The sequence below is a fragment of the Narcine bancroftii genome, chromosome 6 (genome assembly GCF_036971445.1).
Source record: "Narcine bancroftii isolate sNarBan1 chromosome 6, sNarBan1.hap1, whole genome shotgun sequence".
NCBI lineage: Eukaryota > Metazoa > Chordata > Chondrichthyes > Torpediniformes > Narcinidae > Narcine > Narcine bancroftii.
Window position 1 is genome coordinate 203,557,738 of NC_091474.1, and position 20,383 is coordinate 203,578,120.

The window sequence follows — 20,383 nt, forward strand, 5'->3', positions numbered from 1 at the left end:
TGTGATTTGTAGAAGAGCACAACTTGTTTGCACTTGTTGTTTATCCTTGATGCTATCCCCACTGATCTTCTGCACATCGTTGATTTTAATTTCATAATAGCACCGTTGTATATTTTCTTATTAAAAAAATACATTATTTGCACAATTATAACATGAGTGCCATCTTGTGGATGCTGTTTGTCATAAGTACTTGCCTTCAGTGGTCAGGCATTGAGTAAAAGAGTAAAATGAGTAGTCATGTTGCAGCTACATGAAATTGGTTGTGGAGAATCTGGAAAGGGCATAGAAGAGATACTTCAGGATACTGCCTAGATTAGAGTGGGTGAGTTCTGCAGAGAGGCTAGACAAATTTGGGTTGTTTTCTCTGCAGGATCAAAAGCTGAGGGGGAACCTGATAGAACACAGAACACTATAGCACAGTACAGGCCCTTCAGCCCTCGAGATGCTGTTCTGACCCATACATTCCTTCAAAAGATACTGAACCTCCCTACCCTGTAACCAACGTTCCCTCTAATTTTTAGTAGTCAGTGTGCGCAAAAATCTTATGTTGTGCAATTTTTTTCCTTTGATAAAAATACGTGCACAGAGTGGTTGTGCAAATGTAAACCTGAAATAGTTTCAAGATCATTTTGGCTCAGCCTATATCTCATGGCCAATAAAAATGTATTGGCATGTTTTAATAAAATACAAGTATGATTAACTACTTGTTTAACTGACTAACTAGTTTGAAGAAACAGATAGCTACGAGATTATTTTCAATAGGTATGATTATTAATTACTACATCATTTCGAGGCTCTAAAGGCTGTGTACGGCCCCTCACCCCAAGTCCAAAGCCCGCTGCGCAGCTCAGACGGCAAAGTCCACCTCAGCGACAAGATCTCCATCCTCAACCGATGGTCAGAACACTTCCAATCTCTTTTCAGTGCCAACTGCTCAGTCCAAGATTCCGCCCTGCTCCAGCTCCCTCAACAGCCCCTAAGGCTAGAGCTGGATGAGGTCCTCACCCAGGATGAGACATATAAGGCAATCGAACAACTGAAAAGTGGCAAAGCAGCAGGTATGGATGGAATCCCCCCCAGAGGTCTGGAAGGCTGGCGGCAAAACTCTGCATGTCAAACTGCATGAGTTTTTCAAGCTTTGTTGGGACCAAGGAAAACTGCCTCAGGACCTTCGTGATGCCACCATCATCACCCTGTACAAAAACAAAGGCGAGAAATCAGACTGCTCAAACTACAGGGGAATCATGCTGCTCTCCATTGCAGGCAAAATATTTGCTAGGATTCTCCTAAATAGAATAATACCTAGTGTCACTGAGAATATTCTCCCAGAATCACAGTGCGGCTTTCGCGCAAACAGAGGAACTACTGACATGGTCTTTGCCCTCAGACAGTTCTAAGAAAAGTGCAGAGAACAAAACAAAGGACTCTCGAAGTACTCGAGATGGCAGAGGTCGACAGCATCGAGTCCACGCTCCTGAAGATCCAGCTGCGCTGGGTGGGTCACGTCTCCAGAATGGAGGACCATCGCCTTCCCAAGATCGTGCTATATGGCAAGCTCTCCACTGGCCACCGTGACAGAGGTGCACCAAAGAAAAGGTATAAGGACTGCCTAAAGAAATCTCTTGGTGCCTGCCACATTTACCACTGCCAGTGGGCTGATATCGCCTCAAACTGTGCATCTTGGCGCCTCACAGTTTGGCGGGCAGTAACCTCCTTTGAAGACCGCAGAGCCCACCTCACTGACAAAAGGCAAAGGAGGAAAAACCCAACACCAACCAACCAATTTTCCCCTGCAACCGTGTCTGCCTGTCCCGCATCGGACTTGTCAGCCACAAACGAGCCTGCAGCTGACGTGGACATTTACCCCCTCCGTAAATCTTCGTCTGCGAAGCCAAGCCAAAGAAGAAAGACTACATTATTTCAAGTAACTAACCTTTTGTGTGTGCATTAATTTCATTTGCACGCTGGTTGAAAAATGCTTGCATGTGCAAACACATACAACTTAGGGGAAACAGTGCCTGCAACCCTCTATTTTTCTTCCATGCATGTGCCTGTCTAATAGTCTCATAAATGTCCATAATGTTTCAGCCTCTACCACAGTCCCTGACAAAGCATTCTAGACACCCACAACTCCTATGTAAAACAAAAACTACCCCTGATGTCTCCTCTAAACTTTTCTCCTTTCACCTTATACTCGTGTCCTCATGTATTTGCTATTCCTGGCCTGAGAAAAAGGCATTGGCTATCCACCCTATCTATGTCTCTAAGAACTTTGTAGATCTCTATTAAGACTCCTCATTCTTCTATGCTCCAAAGAGAAAAGTCCAAGCTCTGCTACCCTTGCTTCATAACACTTATTTTCCAATCCAGGCAACATCCTGGTAAATCTCCTCTGCACTATCTCCATAGCTTCCACACCCTTCCTATAATGAGGTGACCAGAACTGAACACAATACTCCAGAGATTTGTAGAATTGCAACATGATCTCTTGACTCTTGAACTCAATCCCCCATTAATGAATCCCAACATCCCACAGGCCTTCTTAATTATCCTATCAATCTGCATGGCAACCTTGGGGGAGGTATGGATTTGAATCCCCAAGAACTCTCTGTTCATCCATACTCCTATGTAACCATTAACCCTGTACTCAGTCTTCTGGTTTGTCCTTCTCACACTTTTCCGGATTCCATCTGCCAACTCTGCATCCTGTCTTTATCCTTTGTAACCTGTGACAACCTTCAAAACCATTCAGGACTCCTCCAAACTTTGTATCATCTGCAAACTTACTGACCCATCCTTCCACCTCTTCATCTAGGTCATTTATAAAGATCACAAAGAGCAGGGGATACAGAACAGATTCCTATGGAACTCCACTCGTCACTGACCCCCCAAGGCAGAATACTTCCCTTCCTCTACTACTTGCTGCTTTCTATATGCAAGCCTATTTTTTTTATCCACACAGCCAAGGTTCCATGCCTCATGACTTTCTTAACAAGTTTCTCACGGGGATCCATATAGACCACATCTACTGCCCTACCATCATCAATTTCCTTTGTTACCTACTTTTAAAAAATCAATTAGGCTCGTGAGACATGCCCTTTCTTTCACAAAGCCATGCTGACCATCCTTGAGTAGACTGTACTTCTTCAAATGCTCATAGATCCTATCCTTAAGAATCCTCTCCATTAGTTTAGACACCACTGACAAGACTCACCAGTAATTCCCAGGATTCTCCCTATTTCATTTTTAAACAAGGGGATCACATTTGCCACTTGCCAATCCTCCAGCACCTTTCCTGTGGCCAAAGAGAACTCACATAGCCATTGCCACAGTTATCTCTTCTCTCTCTCACTTGCCACAGCAACCTGGGTATATTGCAACTGGCCCAGGACCTATCATAATATTTTTAAAAAGATCCAACACATCCCCGCTCCTTAATCTCAACATTGTCCAGCACACACAAGCCTGTTCTATTCTAACCTCACTCTGATCAAGGTTGTTTTCTCAAATGAATACTGAAAAAAAGTATTCATTTAGGACCTACCCAACTTCCTTTGTCTCCAGGCACATGTTGTCTCCTTTATCTTTTAGCGACCCCACATTCATTCTCGTCATCCTTCTGTTCTTCATGTCTGCATAGAATGCCTTGGGGGTTCTCTTTAATCCTACATGCCAAGGCCTTCTCATGCTCTCTTTGAACTCCCCAAGTCCTTTCTTAAGCTCCTTCCTGGCTACCACATACTTATGACCCCTTCCAGTTTCCTGCTTCCTATATCTAATATTCCTCTTGACTTGCTGCCTCAAGTTTTGTCAACCTTTTTCTACCATCTTCCCTGTCCCATGCGACAAACCTCTCCTGAAGTCAGCACAAGTTGACCATAAACTTCCTCTACATTACTTCTGTACTTTAACTTTGAACATTTGTTTCCAATTTACTCTCGCTAGTTCCTGCCACATATCATAGTAATTAGCCCTTCTCCAATTAAAGACTTTCCCATTTTGTCTGATTTCATCCTTATCCATAGCTGTGCTAAAGCTCAGGGAATTGTGGTCAGTATCACCAAAATGCTCACCACAAAGAGATCTGCCACCTGCTATGAGCCAAGAGGACCCCAAAACCGAGCAGCAACAGAAATTCACCAAGACAAATAGTTACTTAAACAAAAGTTACTTTTAATTATCTTCAAACATGAAAACAAGATCACACTTTAACTTATTACTATCAACTTAACCTAATTTAACCCACTTCTAATTCTAAGCTCAAGTGTATATAATGTTTGTAAGTTCAGAAAAGTTCTTTGATTCACAGTCCAATCTCACTTCTCAGTCCTCCAAGTTCGCTGGTTGAAGGCAATTCTTATACTGTGCACAGAAGTTAACATTTATGAATTTCACCAGGCTTGGGTGCTTGAAAGGTAAATGGTTACTGCTCAGGAAGGTTCTTGTCAGTTTTCAGAGAGAGATTTGTTGGTCGCTGGACACAAACTGATTCCTTCTAATTAGCCACGTCAGTGTCTTGCCGAAGAAACTTGTCCCATCAGGTTTTCCAGATGATAACCTCTTTCTTTTGTTTCACTTATTCTAGTGAAACATTAGGCAGCCAGTCCTTTCCTCTTATATGGATCACAAGGGCATTGACCCTTGAGAACTCACAACCAGTCTTCAAAATGGGGTTTTTCCACAAGCTTGCCAGCTTGACCTGTTCCATTCGTCACAGCTGCTGCTGAACTGTAGCACTGTAGAACTCAATTCTCTCTACCTCTCTCTCTCACACACAGAGAAAACAGCCTGTTTTACTCTCTCTGCTTGCAAAACCACGACCCTCTTAGAACAGCAAACTGCATTCAGACAGCCTGCGGCTCCGAACCTAATCCTCCGAGTTCTTTCATCTGTTGGTTTTCAAAACTACAATCCATTAGTGAATTTGCTATAGGCACTCCCTAAAACCTTTGCAAAGGCACTTGGAGCTGGACTGACTGGCTTGAGCAGAGCTCCAGTATTTTAAACAAGATCTGTTCTGAAGTGTTTGTATGTGACCTACATTAAAAAAAAAACCTGCCACAATTCAATCTCCTTTAAAACATATCTATGTACAATACAAAATACAACATAATCTGTCACGCACCTGACGAGGTTAGTCTCTCCTCTGGTCAGCTAGTCCACATACTATGTCAGGAATCCTTCTTGAATACACCTGACAAATTCAGCCCCATTCATCCCTCTTGCAGTCCGTATTAGGGAAGTTGAAGTCTCCCATAACAACAACCCTGCATTTCTTACAATATTCCAAAATCTGCCTGCTTATCTGATCCTCGGTGTTCCGAGGGCTATTTGAGGGCCTATAGACAACTTTCATTACAGTTTGCTCCCTTCCAATTTCTAAATTCTACCCACATCATCTCTGCAGCAACCTCCCTTACTATAGCCGTGATACTATTCCTGACCAGTAATACTAATACCACCCCCCCCTTACCTCACATCCTATTCATTTTAAAACACATAAACTCCAGTACCTGCATCAGCAAATTCTGTCCATCCTCCAGGCAAATCTCTGTAGTGGTCACAATGTTGTAGTTCCATATACTGATCCATGCTCAAAGTTCATACTCTTTATTCCTAATACTCCTAGCGTTCAAATAGAAATTTCAAACCCTCTGACTATATTTATGTTTTGTCCCTATCTGTCCTTCCTCACAGATTCAGCATCATACTTTTGACCTTCTTCCCTATTCTCTGCACTCTCATTCTGATTCCCACCTGTAGTGTGGAAGGTTGTGGCTGTCATGTGACAGTACTGTCCATTACCACCTGCCAATTAGTTTGGCCCATCCATCAGTGCACACCTGAACATTGGCCTCGGGCCATTGGCCTTTATAAATGATCAAATCTTGCTGTCATTGAGCTATTATATCCTGTAAATTATCTGGGCTGGACACTCCATCCCTCCTGTACTTGGCCTTCGGCCATTGTAATTGATTAGACCTTGCTGGCACCAAGCCATTGACCTCCTGTAAATTACCTTGCTGAACCTCCCAGCCCTCCAATTACTATAAAGGGTGCCACATATGGTCGGCTTTTCCTCTTTACCACCTTTGAGGGACCACCCAGTTTCACTCCAGGCTGAATACTGTGGAATGGCTCTGGAGAAATCATTTGGTGAGGTATGCACTATTAAAGGATTGGGAGTATCTTAGTGTTCCAAATAGCATAGATCTGTGCCTGCACTGAATCAAGGGGTGGCGGGTATCATATTATGTTTTTCCTTGATTGTATATAACTATATGTGCGTATGTGCTTTATCCCTGTTGTGGTCTTACCACGTGCATCTCCTGTAAATAATTTACTGCCACGCTGTGTTCAGAGTCCTTGCTTTTGAGACCCATCTAATCTGTTCCCTCCTCATAACAATTGATGCTGCGAGCTGGGTCTCAAAGGTCTTGGCTGAACACATATGCAGGGTGGGGGAATGTTCTTGAACAGAGACAAGCCAGTGCAGGCACCAAGGATAAGATTCCCAGGTGGACTGATGAAAGGGAGGGATTTGGGAGTTGGCCAGCATGTTGGTGGATCACAATAAACCAGTGGACTGGTCCAAACAGTTAGACCCACATGGTGAGAAAATGGGCATCACGTGGCCTCCTCCTTAAGAAGTTGGGTTCCCCAAGGCTAAAGGGAGTCAAAGGAATGCCTTCTGGCACTTTATGTCCCTCCTGAAGCACCAGGTTGGGATTACCGGTCAGATACAGTATATGTCCAATGTGCAACCAAAAGGATAGAGAGATAGAGATGCTCCAGCAGTGCTGCTGCACGCTGCAGGAGGTAGTCCAGGCTGTCTAGAACTGAGCCAATGACCAAGGACAGAGGTAGCTGCAGCTTGATCCAAATGCAACAGACCCAGGGAGCCTGCCGGACTGGCTGGCAGCTGGAATTGCTCAAAATTCAAGCCCTGGTCAGGCATGGTGACAAGCTGGATGCATGGCTGGAGGATGGGTTTGTGTGGATGGACAGTGGTGAGGATGGGGTGCTTGAGGAGCCTGAGTCCCATTACACATGCTCTCCCCCCTAAGCAGCCAACCATCTGCAGGCTTGACCCACAGTTATACGGTCATAAAACCCGCCATTAGGAAGTTCCCGAACCCCTGCATGCTCAACCTGTCACCATGCGGTCTCAGTCCCACCATGAGGGCATCATACCCATCCTCCACAAAGGTGAAGGGGGTGAGGATAAGGATGTTACAGGTGAACGTACTGATGTCACTCTGAGACTTTTCACCCAAGGAGCTGACCCAATTGGTGATTAGATACCGCCAGCGGCCAGGCAAGCACCTGGCCACATGGCTACTCTGACTGTGAGATGAGGGGACCCTCAACATGAGCCTTTCTCACCAGGAAGTGAGCACCCTGGGGAGCCTTACTGATCAGCAGAATTTGGTGACTGAGGGCACTGGGGTCATTTGTGAATGAACATTTACAAGGGAGCCAGTGATCATAACTTTTTGGAAAACTCCAGTGTGATCAGAGCACTAATGGGATACTTGGTCACTGGCCTGATTTGAGGCCAGAGGTCCTGCCCCTCATGGGACCAGCTAATAGGAAGACTGTATGGGATGCCATCATCCTCCTGGAAGGGATAGAATACATGAAGCAGTGGGGGGCGGGGGGGGGGGGGAAGGAGGGAGCGCCCACCAAGGTCTGTAGGGCGGAGACAATGGTTGGAGACGTGACTCCTCAATTTACACGCAAACAGATATACCTGGATCTGCTGCACACAGGCATGCACCACATCAGCATCTATGGGCTTACTACCTCTGCATTTTACGTGCTGTTGAAAGAGCTTTGTGGGGGGGAAATCAGGCCAGGGGAAAACCCACACCCACACTGGGATCACGCCCGACACAGAGGCCACCTCCAACGTCTGAACCACACAGGCTGCTCCCACCAACACTGACACCGCCTCTGCCCCTTCCCAACTCGAACAGTCTCTCCTACCCTCAAGGACAAGCTCAGAGATCTACTGAGACAGGAAATGTCCCATCTCCGCTGGCAGGAAAATTCACCCATTGGGTGGCAGTCCTCTATCCACTTCTCATAGGATGAAGGACAGGGCCCCCGGTTCATCTGTTCCACTGCCCTCTCCCGCCAGAGGGACCTGAGGCTATACACACTTGTAGCTGTACAATAGGGGTGGGGGGGGAACATACAGAGGTGGATGGGACTTTTTGACATCGGCAGGCAACACACCATCACCCCCGGAAACCCTGGGGTGGAAAGGGTTGGGCGGGTTCCCTTTTACCTGCAAGGGAAATCATGCTCCATTGTTTCAGAGGCCCTTCATATGCTAATCACCTCCCTCAGGGAACAGGGCTGGATTATTAAAGTTAATAAAGTGCAGGGCCCCAGCCAGAAAGTCTTGTTCCTCAGAATACAATGGCACTCAGGCCAAAGAGATATTCCCGAGATTGCCAAGAATAAGATTTTGAATTTTCTGTCCCATCAAATGAAACTGACACGCAGAGCTTCGTAGGCCTCTTAGGTGGCAGCATATACCCCACCTTACCATTCTCTTTTGACCATTCTATAGGGTCTCCCATAAGAAAGCCATATTCCAATGGGGACCTGAACAAGCAGTTGAACAAGCACTCCCGCTGGCTCCCTGCCAGGCAGGTTTTTTTTTGATTATTTTATTTAAATTTTCGTACATGTATTAATATCCAAATACAAACAGTGACAATCATATATTCACATCGATTATGCATGCTACAATGCTGGTGTTCCTTTCAGATTACAGGTCTCGGCCAGTGAGTCGGTCATCGAATGGAGTCTGTCACCGAATGGAGCCTCTGGCAGAAGATCCAAGAGCCCAGAGTACCACTCAGCTTCTGGACTAAATCTCTGCCTAAAGTCAGCATTCGCTACAGCCCATTTGAGCACTAGCTGCTTGCCTGCTATCTGGTGCTCCTCGCCACTAAGCCTCAATCAGCCACTGACCCTGATGTCCTTCACCCCCACCTACCTATAATGAGATGGGTCAAGTCTCCCGATTCCACCTACAAAGAGGGCTGTGCCCAGAGGTCCTCTCGTAAAATGGAAATGGTACATCACCAGCTGAGCCTGGTCCAGAAGGGGTCAGTTGCCTCCACAAGCATGACCTTCCCACAAGCCCAGGACACAGCCCCAGACATACCCAAAATCCAGCCCTCCCGTGTCCTAGGACCAACCCTTCAACTCCCTCGAACCTGAACGGAAATTGCACCGCCTAGTTCACAGAGGGTTCCAGCCGCTGGAAAGGAGGGAAGCAATATTGGAAAGCGTCAGCACTTCATCCCACCACTGGGAAAATTTTAACCAAGGAGGGAGCAGGTGGGTCCAGTCAACTTGCCAAGCTGGTGGCAGCAGCGCTCACCCTACGGGTCACCACCAGGCCAGTCCACATTTATACCGACTCTTGGGCAGTGAACAATAGTATGGCAGTATGGATAGCCCAGACACATAAGATGAGGTGGAAAATTCATGGACACCCCCTCTGCAGGGAGGAATACTGGCATTTTATTTAGGATCAGGCAACACACAGAAAAATTTCAGTATACCATATGGACACCCATACACGCAAAAATACGGATGAGGCTGTACATAATTCTGCTGTGCCACTTCTTCTTATACGTTCCAAAGAATAAAGACCTAACTTATTTAATTTTTCCCTATAACTTAGGCTCTGTAATCCCACCTACATTCTAGTAAATCTTCTCTACTTTCTCCAATTTGTTGAAATCTTTTCCATACTTTGGTGAGCAAAACTGTACACAATACTCTAAGTTTGGCCTCACCAATGCCTTGTATAATTTTAACATAACATTTATAGTACTGGAGAGCTGGGGGGTCCAGCCAGGTAATTTAGCAAATGGTTTGTTTCCAGCAAGGTCTAATCGATTACAATGGCCAATGGCCTGAGGCTAAGTACGAGGGTTCTTAAACGTGCCAATGGTCTGATTTAGCTGCATGGGCACACCACAAAAATGGGCATCTAGGGTTACACGGCATTGGGCAGAACAATTTGGGGTCATCCTAACATTGGATCAATGAAAGGCCACTGTTGTTATTTGCCCTATCTGCCAGCAGGTGAAGCCATGAGGTTTGCCAAAAGGGTCACATTCACCGTGGCACAGGAGCAGGCCGCGTATTGCAGATTGATTATATCGGACCACTCCCACGCTAAAACAAAAAAAACTATGTCATGATGATGGTGGACTCATACCCCAGTGTCCTGATGGTGGTGCCCTGTGAGAGAGCCAGCCAGAACAACACCATTAAAGGATTGCAGAACCTTGCCTCCATCAGGGCTCGCACTTTTCTGGGGCTAAAGCTCAGAACTGAGCTGAGGTGGGGATCTCGTGGCTGTTCCACATACCCTACCACCCACAGGCATTAGGGCTAATTGAGAGAATGAATGGAAAAAAACATACACGCTAATGCCCTTCCACACACTGCAAGGGTGGTTGAGTGCGCTGCAGCAGGCTGTGGAACAGTTGAATACACTAGCCAAGGCCCCCCCCCCCCCCCCCCCCCCCCCACCCGCCGAGACCGAGGACTCAGGGAGAATATGGGTACAACAGCCACATGGACTCCTCCCAGAAGAGAGAAGTTGTCATTTACAGTCCTGGAGGCACTCGATAAGTCGCGATTCTGGGTCACACTAGCCTGACTTGTCTGCATACTTGACACCTAACCCAACAAGAATGAGTCTGTTTCTCAACCACCTCACTCTGTACAAGACAATGGCATTACTTCAGTCATCCCTTCTGTTAGCTTCAATGATCGGAGTTGGGACATAAGCCAACGTCTTCCTCAGGGTTGGCTGATGAATTTGCCAGCAGCACAAATAGATAAGACTGCTGGATTTGCTCATGTACCCCAGCACACGCTGATGAAGCTCTTCCACTAATGCCAATCCCACTGGATGACTTAGAAATGAACTGTTTGCATAGATTCTTTGCTCCTGTGAGCTTTGGCACTGTCCGCTTTTGGGGATGGGTAGTCACCCACCACTCCCCTCACCACTATGTAATATCTCTTCCAGTGATCCCCGATGACATGGCTGTTTCAGGAACTGGTATTTCCCTCCCTCACCCAAAATCCCAACCCTCAGGACCATTCTGTAGCCAGAGAGCAGACCTAAGGAGTGCTGGTGCTGGATCCCAAATGAGCACGGTTCCAACCTTTCAGCCGGTCACACCAACTGCAAGTGAGACTGGTATCCAGGTGCTCCAGTGATCATTGCCGATAGTGCCTCTAAACTAGGGGCTCCCTGGACTTTGAATGGGACCCATTGGATTTGCGGCCACCATTCCTACGAGCTGGTACGGTTGCTGGTTTCCAGTGTTTGTGGTCTCCTACATCCACTCCCCAGATGACGAGAGGGCCATTACGGAGGCAGAGAGGTTTTGAATGAAAGCCTTTCCCAGGTATGGCATGGCCCGATTACCCCACGAGGTTATCCAGATGACCAGCATGTTCAAGACACTGGGCAATGAAATTGCAGTAACACTGCAACATACCAAAGAAGCTATGACTCGAACGGCCACAGAGCTGACAGCTGTCAGGATAGTCGCCCTGCAGAATCAAATGTCCTTGGATTACCGACTCATCCCCGATGATTGTATCTGTGATTGGTAAGGAGCGCTGTACATGTATCCTTTATGAGTTATGGAAATCACCCACTTGGTCGCTTACATTTAGGACTCAGCTGCTCAAATTCAAAAGTCTAGGGATCAATTCCTCCAGCACAACACCTCATGGGGAAAGTGGTGGCTGTTTAGTGGGCAACTGTCATCCACTGGGTGACTTCTCTGATTCTCTGTACATTATGTTGTTCTTGCCAGATAATCAAGAGCACATCTGCCATTTATTAGTGCAGCTTTAAGCTTATACTGTGAATAGTTGCAATCATGATTTATCGGTCTGTTAAGGTTAAGATATTGTCTAATTGTATTAAAATGTATTAGTTTTCTTTTCACTGTATTCCATGTAATGATTGGTGAGTGGTGTGACATCCGAGGGGTGGATTGTATTGTAGAAGGTTGTGGCTGTCACATGACAGCACTGCCCCATTACTGGTCGGAAGACACACCACTTGCCAATCAAGATTGGCCCCGCTCCACCCATCAGTGCACACCTGACCATTGGCACGTTTAAGAACCCTCGTACTTAGCCTCAGGCCATTGGCCATTGTAATCGATTAGACCTTGCTGGCAACAAACCATTTGCTAAATTACCTGGCTGGACCCCCCAGCTCTCCAGTACTATAAATGTTATGTTAAAATTATACAAGGCATTGGTGAGGCCAAACTTAGAGTATTGTGTACAGTTTTGCTCACCAAAGTATGGAAAAGATTTCAACAAATTGGAGAAAGTAGAGAAGATTTACTAGAATGTAGGTGGGATTACAGAGCCTAAGTTATAGGGAAAGATTAAATAAGTTAGGTCTTTATTCTTTGGTGCGTATAAGGTTAAGAAGGGATTTGATTGAGGTATTTAAAATTATTAAGGGTATAGATAGAGTTGATGTGGAGAGGCTTTTTCCTTTAAGAAAGGGGGAGATACAACGAGTTGAAAGTTGGGGGCAAAACTTTAAACAATAGGGGAGACTTCTTTACTTAGAGAGTGAGTGTGTGGAATGAGCTTCCAGATGAAGTGGCGGAGGAAGGTTCAATATTAGCATTTAAAGTGAAGTTAGAAATGTACATGGATGGGAAAAGAATGGAGGGTTACGGGTTGAGTGTGGGTCAGTAGGGTAAGGTGGGAGAAAGTGTTCAGCATGGACTAGAAGGGCCAAGTTGGCCTATTTCTAAGCTGCAATTATTATTATATTCCTCTTTTCCATCTTCAAGTGGCCACCCAGCTTCACTCCAGGTTGAGTACCATGGAACAGTGCCGGAGAAATCATTTGGTGAGGTGTGCACTGTCATTACGTGGGCCAGAATTAAAACACTCATCCATTGAAAAGGAAGCATGAACTATTATAGAAGCTATCTGCTACTGGAGACACTTCTTAGCTAGCAGGAAGTTCACCTTGTTAGCTGGTCAGAAATCTGTTGCCTTCATGTTCAACACTAAATTGAAGAGCAAGATTAAAAATGATAAGATTATGCGATGGCGCATCAAACTTTCTACCTATGACTATGACATACTCTATCGTTCAGGAAAATTCAATGATCTTCCTGATGCTCTCTCTCACACATCTTGTGCGAGTCTGCAGCTAGACCAATTAAAATTTCTTCATGAAGAGCTGTGCCTCCCAGGGATCACCAGATTTTATCACTATGTTAAATCTCTCAATTTGCCCAATACATTAGAGGATGTGAGAACCCTAACTGGACAATGCCCTATCTGTGCTGAATGCAAACTATGTTATTACAAACCCTCACCTTTCTCATTGATCAAAGCTTCTAGACCCTTTGAACACCTCAATGTAGATTTTAAAGGGCCACTGCCTTCAAATAATAGAAACATTTACTTTCTTAATGTTATTAATGAATTCCCTCATTTCCCTTTTGCTATTCCTTGTACTGATGTTTCTGCTGGTTCTTTAATTAGATACCTTGATTCCATTTTTAGTACTTTTGGTTGTCTGAATTTCATTCATAGCGACAGAGGTTCAGCCTTTATGAGGTCATAGATTCGGCAATATCTTCTTGACAGAAGCATTGCCACAAGTCACACTACCAGTTACAACCCTCAGGGGAATGGGCAAGTGAACGCAGCAATGGTACAATATGGAAAAATGTTACCATGGCACTCAAATCTAAGGATCTCTCTGCCAGCCGCTGGTAATTATTACCTGAAGCTTTGAACTCTATCTGTAACTTACTTTGCACGTCAACTAATGAAACACCTCATCAGCATTTGTTTTCTTTTCCCAGAAAGTCGAAGCCTGGATCGACCTTGCTGGTCTGACTTTCTAGACCTGGAGAAGTTTTACTGAGAAAGCATGTTAGACAGAGCAAGGTGGATCCATTAGTCGAGCGTGTACAACTGCTTCATGCTAACCCGCAATATGCTCAAATTGCTTTTCCTGATGGGAGACAAGACACTGTTTCCTTAGGGACCTTGATTCACCAGGGGTTCTGCCTGCAACTTCTAACCTTTTTCCCACTACCACTAATCTTCCTTTGTCCTCGTCAGAACATTATGTCATTTCTGAAATTCAGTCTATAAAACACAGATACTTACCCCAAATAACACCTGCCTCCAATCACTTCTTACCTGCCGAAAAAGCAGCATCTCCTGTTAGCTTACAGGAGTCCTCTCCAGTTGTTTTGCGTTGGTCTCAAAGAGCACCCCAATGGCTTACTTATGATAACTTTTATTTGCTGCATTTCTCACAGATTTCTTTTCAAACCTACTGTTGATTTTCTCTCTTTTGTGGTGCTTTTAACCCTTTGATTCCTTTTTTTTCTTTTATTACTTAAAATTGATTAATTTTGAGGAGGGGGGTGAATGTAGTGATGTAATATATTATGCTGACTGCTTGTTATTGGTTATGACTGTAGATTGGCTCCACCCTACTGGTATAACAGATGGTGCAACTTATCCCACTAATCAGTAGAGGTGGCTTCCTCTGTTAATAAAAGCCTATAGTATGATAGAAGTCTGGTCCTTGCTTATGGCATATCACCTAGTAGCATAGAGCTGTGCCTGAACAGAGTCAAGTTGTGGCAGATATCATATTGTTTATTTCTTGATTGTTCCTAACTAGTTCGTTGCATGTATGCGCGCTTTATCCCTGTTGCGATTTTTTTTCCCCACACTCATCTTCTGTAAATTGTGTATTTTATCTCTGTTGTGATCTTCCCATGCGTTTCTTCTGTAAATAAAGTAATTTACTGCCATACTGTGTTGAGTCCTTGCTCTTGAGACCCATGGAATCTGTTCTTTCGCTCATGACACTACCCCCATCCTCAGTCCAACTAGTGGTCCATAAAGTTATGAGAGACAGTTATGCTCTTTTTCCCTGAGAAAAAAATGTCACATATTAGAGACCTTGCATTTGAAGTTGTGAAAGTGGTGGGGGAGGGGCAGGGGGGGTTGGGTTGCGGGGTTAAAGAAGATGTGTTGGAAAAAAATCTCCTTTTCATAGAAAGTAGTAGCGCCTTTGGAAGACTACACAAAAGAGTCTGGAAAAACAACCAACTGAAAAACCTCACAAAGATAAGCATATACAGAGCCGTTGTCATACCCACACTCCTGTTCGGCTCCGAATCATGGGTCCTCTACCGGCATCACCTACGGCTCCTAGAACGCTTCCACCAGCGTTGTCTCCGCTCCATCCTCAACATCCATTGGAGCGCTTTCATCCCTAACGTCAAAGTACTCGAGATGGCAGAGGTCGACAGCATCAAGTCCACGCTGCTGAAGATCCAGCTGCGCTGGGTGGGTCACGTCTCCAGAATGGAGGACCATCGCCTTCCCAAGATCGTGTTATATGGCGAGCTCTCCACTGGCCACCGTGACAGAGGTGCACCAAAGAAAAGGTACAAGGACTGCCTAAAGAAATCTCTTGGTGCCTGCCACATTGACCACCGCCAGTGGGCTGATATCGCCTCAAACCGTGCATCTTGGCACCTCACAGTTTGGCGGGCAGCAACCTCCTTTGAAGAAGACCGCAGAGCCCACCTCACTGACAAAAGGCAAAGGAGGAAAAACCCAACACCCAACCAACCAATTTTCCGCTGCAACCGTGTCTGCCTGTCCCGCATCGGACTTGTCAGCCACCAACGAGCCTGCAGCTGACGTGGACATTTTACCCCCTCCATAAATCTTCGTCCGCGAAGCCAAGCCAAAGAAGAAGTGGGGTATTCTGGCCACCCGAAAGCGGCTATAGGTAAGTTTGATTCTGCTTTCATGTTTAAAGATAATTAAAGAAACTTTTGTTTAAGTAACCATTTATCTCGGTGTATTTCTATTGCTGCTGGGTTTATGGGTCCTCTGGTCTTGTAACACTGACGTTTGATACTCACTCAAACTGGTTGCAGAAGCTTATCAATCTCCAAACCAATCATGGATCTGAGGGTCCCCAACACATGGCATCCTCTCCCTTCTTATGCCCATATCCTTCCTGATGGACTCAACAATGGGTTCTATGCAGCACACAAACAAAACATAGAGAAAGCAGAAAACTCCCAGACACCAGACTTGGCTGGGAAGCATCTATAGGTAAAACACAACAGTCTGCAGACACTATGGTTAAAAGTAAAAAGACAATGCTGGAGAAACTCAGCAGTTCAAACATTGGAAAAGCACAATGCTGGAGAAATTCAGCAAGTCAAACAGTGCCCTTTTTTTGCAAAGGTAAAAATACATAACTGACGTTTTGGGCTTCATCTAGAGTGGCCATTCCAAACGGACACATGGTCATAGGTTTTATATATACTCACAGTACGTTTGCAATGCCGTTTAAATCTTATAAACATATATATTTTTTCAAACACACTATATATAATGGCAACCTATGACCATGTCCTCCTTTTGAAATGGCCACCCGACCTTCACGTATTTTTACCTGAAGGTAAACCTGCTGGGTTTCTCTAGCACTGTGTTTTTTTTAAAACTGGGAACTACACTAGAGTATTTGAAATATAATGCTTAATTCTCACCCCCAAAGCCTATTTCGAAGAGGGCGTCCACCCTGCACATGTGAACCAGCAACACACGTTCACGTCAGCCCAGCCCTTCTGCACCGCCAACCAGCAGAGAGACCACGAAGGTCATTGTGACGCAGTGTTGTGCCCCGCCTCCTTTCCTCACTGCGCACGAGCGGCTCCATCCGCCCAGGACTGTGGATGCCGAAGTCAGTCGGGCGCCGATGTTGATGCATCGCCGTTCATGAGACCGCGCCGGAACCGGAGTCACGCCGTTGAGGCAAGCCTGGATCGGCGGCCTGTCCGCGCGGGTTAGTACTCGAGTCGGCGTCATTGGTCCCGTCCTGCCCGCCGAGTTTGTGACGGTTGCCAGGAGGCGGCTTCGGCGTTGCTAGGCCGCTCCTCTGCGTAAAGGCTTTTAACCATCTCCATATAACCATATACAGCACAGAACAGGCCAGTTCGGCCCTACTGGTCCATGCCGGACCCTCCTAGTCCCACTGACCAGCACCCGGTCCATACCCCTCCAGTCCTCTCCTCTCCATGTAACTATCCAGTCTTTCCTTAAATGTAACCAATGATCCTCCCTCGACCACATCTGTCGGAAGCTCATTCCACATCCCTACCACCCTTTGCGAAAAGAAATTTCCCTTCATGTTCCCCTTATAATTTTCCCCCTTCAATCTTAAACCATGGCCTCTGATTTGAATCTCCCCCCACTCTTAATTGAAAAAGCCTATCCACGTTTACTCTGTCCCTTTTAAAATCTTGAACACCTCCATCAAATCCCCCCTCAATCTCCAGAGAAAAAAGCCCCAGGCTGCACAACCTTTCTCTGTAACTCAAACACTGACATCCTGTCAACATTCTCGTGAACCTTCTCTGCACTCTCTCTATTTTGTTTATATCTTTCCTATAATTTGGTGACCAAAACTGTACACAGTACTCCAAATTTGGCCTCACCAATGCCTTGTATAATTTCACCATAACCTCCCTACTCTTGAATTCAATACTCCGATTTATGAAGGCCAACTTTCCAAATGCCTTCTTCTCCACACCATCTACCTGAGTATCAACTTTGAGGGTACTATTTACCATAACGCCTAAATCCCTTTGTTGCTCTGCACATCTCAATAGCCTACCATTTAATGCATATGACCTATTTAGATTTGCCTTTCCAAAATGCAACACTTCACACTTATCCGTATTAAATACCATCAGCCATTTCTCAGCCCACTCCTCTAGCTTTCCTATATCTTTTTTCAAGCTGCAGTCTTGTCGTTACTTTACCCATGTAGGGTCCGCACTTTGCATTAAAACCTAACGCGAGGATTTAGAGGTGGGTCTAGTATCCAGGGAGGTGACTCCAGTTAATGTAAGAAACTACGGATACTGGAATCTGAAGCCAAAGACAATGACTTGAGAAACTAGCGGCTCAAGTAACATCAGTGGGAGAAAGGGAATGGCCAACGTTTCCATTGATTTGGTTGTGGGCGAACTTGCCGTTGTGATCTGACGGACTCAGTTGTTGGGTTTGGATGCTTGAGCCAGGTGGAAGTTCCTCGCCAGTTTCAAGAAATCAGAGTTTGGCTTGTTTCAATTCACTAAGATTTCTGTTCGTTTGAGAACCAGTTGTCTTGTTCTATTTGCTTTTCATGTTGATAATCACCTGATAAGAGTTGAGGGAGGGAACCAAAATCTGGCGAGTTTGCTTTCTCTGCACTGTTCTCTTGGTGGGAGCCGTCCTGGATCTGCATCGGTGATGGGCAGTTCCACCGTCACTGAATGGAGACCATGAAACTATATTTGTGCTTACAGGTTCGCTGAACTGTTCTGATCCTAATAGTTTTAAATGTAAACAAACAGCAGCATCAAAAAAACAGAGGGCAAGCTTTTAGAGGGATGAAAATAAATCCGGCAATTATGACCTCTAAAGTGTTGCTGTATGCATTATTTTACAAGTAATGGGATGTGCTTGGTGGAGAAATGTCATTGCCTTGCATCTCATCTCAGGATTGCTGGATTTTTTTCATTATATTGACAAAGTCATAGATGTTAATTGGAAAGTTGTGACCACCAATCGATTACCACATCAGGGAGACTTGAAATCCTGCAGAAAATCCTGCAGAAAATTTAAAACCACAGTGTTTCAAAGTTAGGAATCCAGATTGTATATATGAAGCCTGCTCAAAAATGAAATCTAAAAATGATAACAGTTCTTAATAGTACAAGAAGGAAAGAAAAGACTGAAAACTTGAATGGAGGTACTGAATAAGTGGTTCTAAAAAACATTTGTGTTGGGGGGGGGGGGAAAAGTAATTTATGAGTGAAATTATGAAGTTTTCAATAAAATGACTGTGAGGCAGATATGTCAAAGTGCTTAGCATCTTAAAAGTAAATACATTCCTACAAGAACATAAGAATTAGGAGCAGGAGTAGGTCATCTGGCCTGTTGAGACTGCTCTGCCATTTAATGAGATCGTGGCTGGTTTGATGATGTGCTTATCTCTACCGATGTGCTTATCTCTGCCTTGCCTTTTCCCCCATATCCCTTAATTCCCCTACTTTGTAAAAAAAATCTATCCAACCTTTTCTTAAATTTACTTACCGAGGCTTCAATGGGCAGCAAATTGCATAGTTACGTCACCCTCTTGAAAGAGCAGTTCCTTAATTCCCCTACTTTGTAAAAAGAATCTATCCAACCTTTTCTTAAATTTACTTATCGAGGCTTCAATGGGCAGCAAATTGCATAGTTACGTCACCCTCTTGAAAGAGCAGTTCCTCCTCATCTCTATCCTAAATCTACTACCCTAAATCTTGATGCTGTGTCCCCTAGTTCCAGGTTCTCTCACCAATGGCACAACTCTATATATGTTTTTATAATTTTGTATGCTTCTATAGGATCTCTTATTCTAAATTCCAGTGAGTTAGTCCCAGACTAATTAAATTTCTCCTCATAGCCTAATTCCCTCATCTCTGCAATCAACCTGGTGAACTTTCTCTGCACTGCCTCCAAAGCCAGTGTATCCTTCTTTAAGTATTGAGACCAGAACGAATCGCAGTATTCCATATGTGGCCTCACCAGTACCTTGTACAATTGCAGCATAATTGCTCCTAAATTTAGTCCTAGCCATCACTAACATTCCAGTTGTCACCTTGATAACTTGCTGCACATGCAGACCAACCTTTTGTGATTCATGCACAATACTCCCAAGTCGTCCTACATGGCAGTGTGCTGCAATCATTCGCCATTTAAATTTGATTTTCCACTTTTCCTCCTAAAGTGGATAATTTTGCATTTGCCAACATTGTAATCCTATCTGCCAGATCTTTGCCCATTCACTTAACCTATCTATATCTCTTTCTACATACTCTGGAGGTTAGCAATCTCTGTACCCTCTGCTTTTCCACTCAATTTAGTGTTAGCAGCAAACTTGGATGCACTACACTCTCCTGTCTTCCAGATTGTTAATGTATATCATGAACAGTTGCAGGCAGGCCCAGCATTTACTCCTATGGCACCCCGCTCCCTACTGCCAACCAAAAAAACAACATTGCATCCCAACTCTCTGCTTTCTATTGGTTAACCAATAATACATCACCCCCAAATCTGTGCATCCATATCTTGTCTTTTATACAGGACCTTGTATGCTCAGATCAAATGTAACCCAGGTTACTAAGAGTAACAATAAACTTGTTAGCAGAAGCTTGTTTTGCCTATTATTTTCTCATTCTCATTAGCACCAGGC

General features: G+C 44.9%; 1 protein-coding gene across 10 annotated transcripts in view; it reads left to right on the forward strand.

Annotated features, from left to right (window-relative positions):
- Positions 1 to 16,784: 16,784 nt before the first annotated feature.
- Positions 16,785 to 20,383, forward strand: part of ahi1 (Abelson helper integration site 1) — a 343,535-nt gene continuing 339,936 nt past the window's right edge. For all 10 annotated transcript variants that reach the window (XR_011340684.1, XM_069887253.1, XM_069887251.1 and 7 more), the window contains exon 1: positions 16,785 to 16,945. Coding sequence is in view for 9 of the 10 variants with exons in the window: in XM_069887253.1 (XP_069743354.1) it covers positions 16,879 to 16,945 (67 nt within the window). In the remaining variant the exon portion in view is untranslated. The remainder of the gene's footprint in view (positions 16,946 to 20,383) is intronic.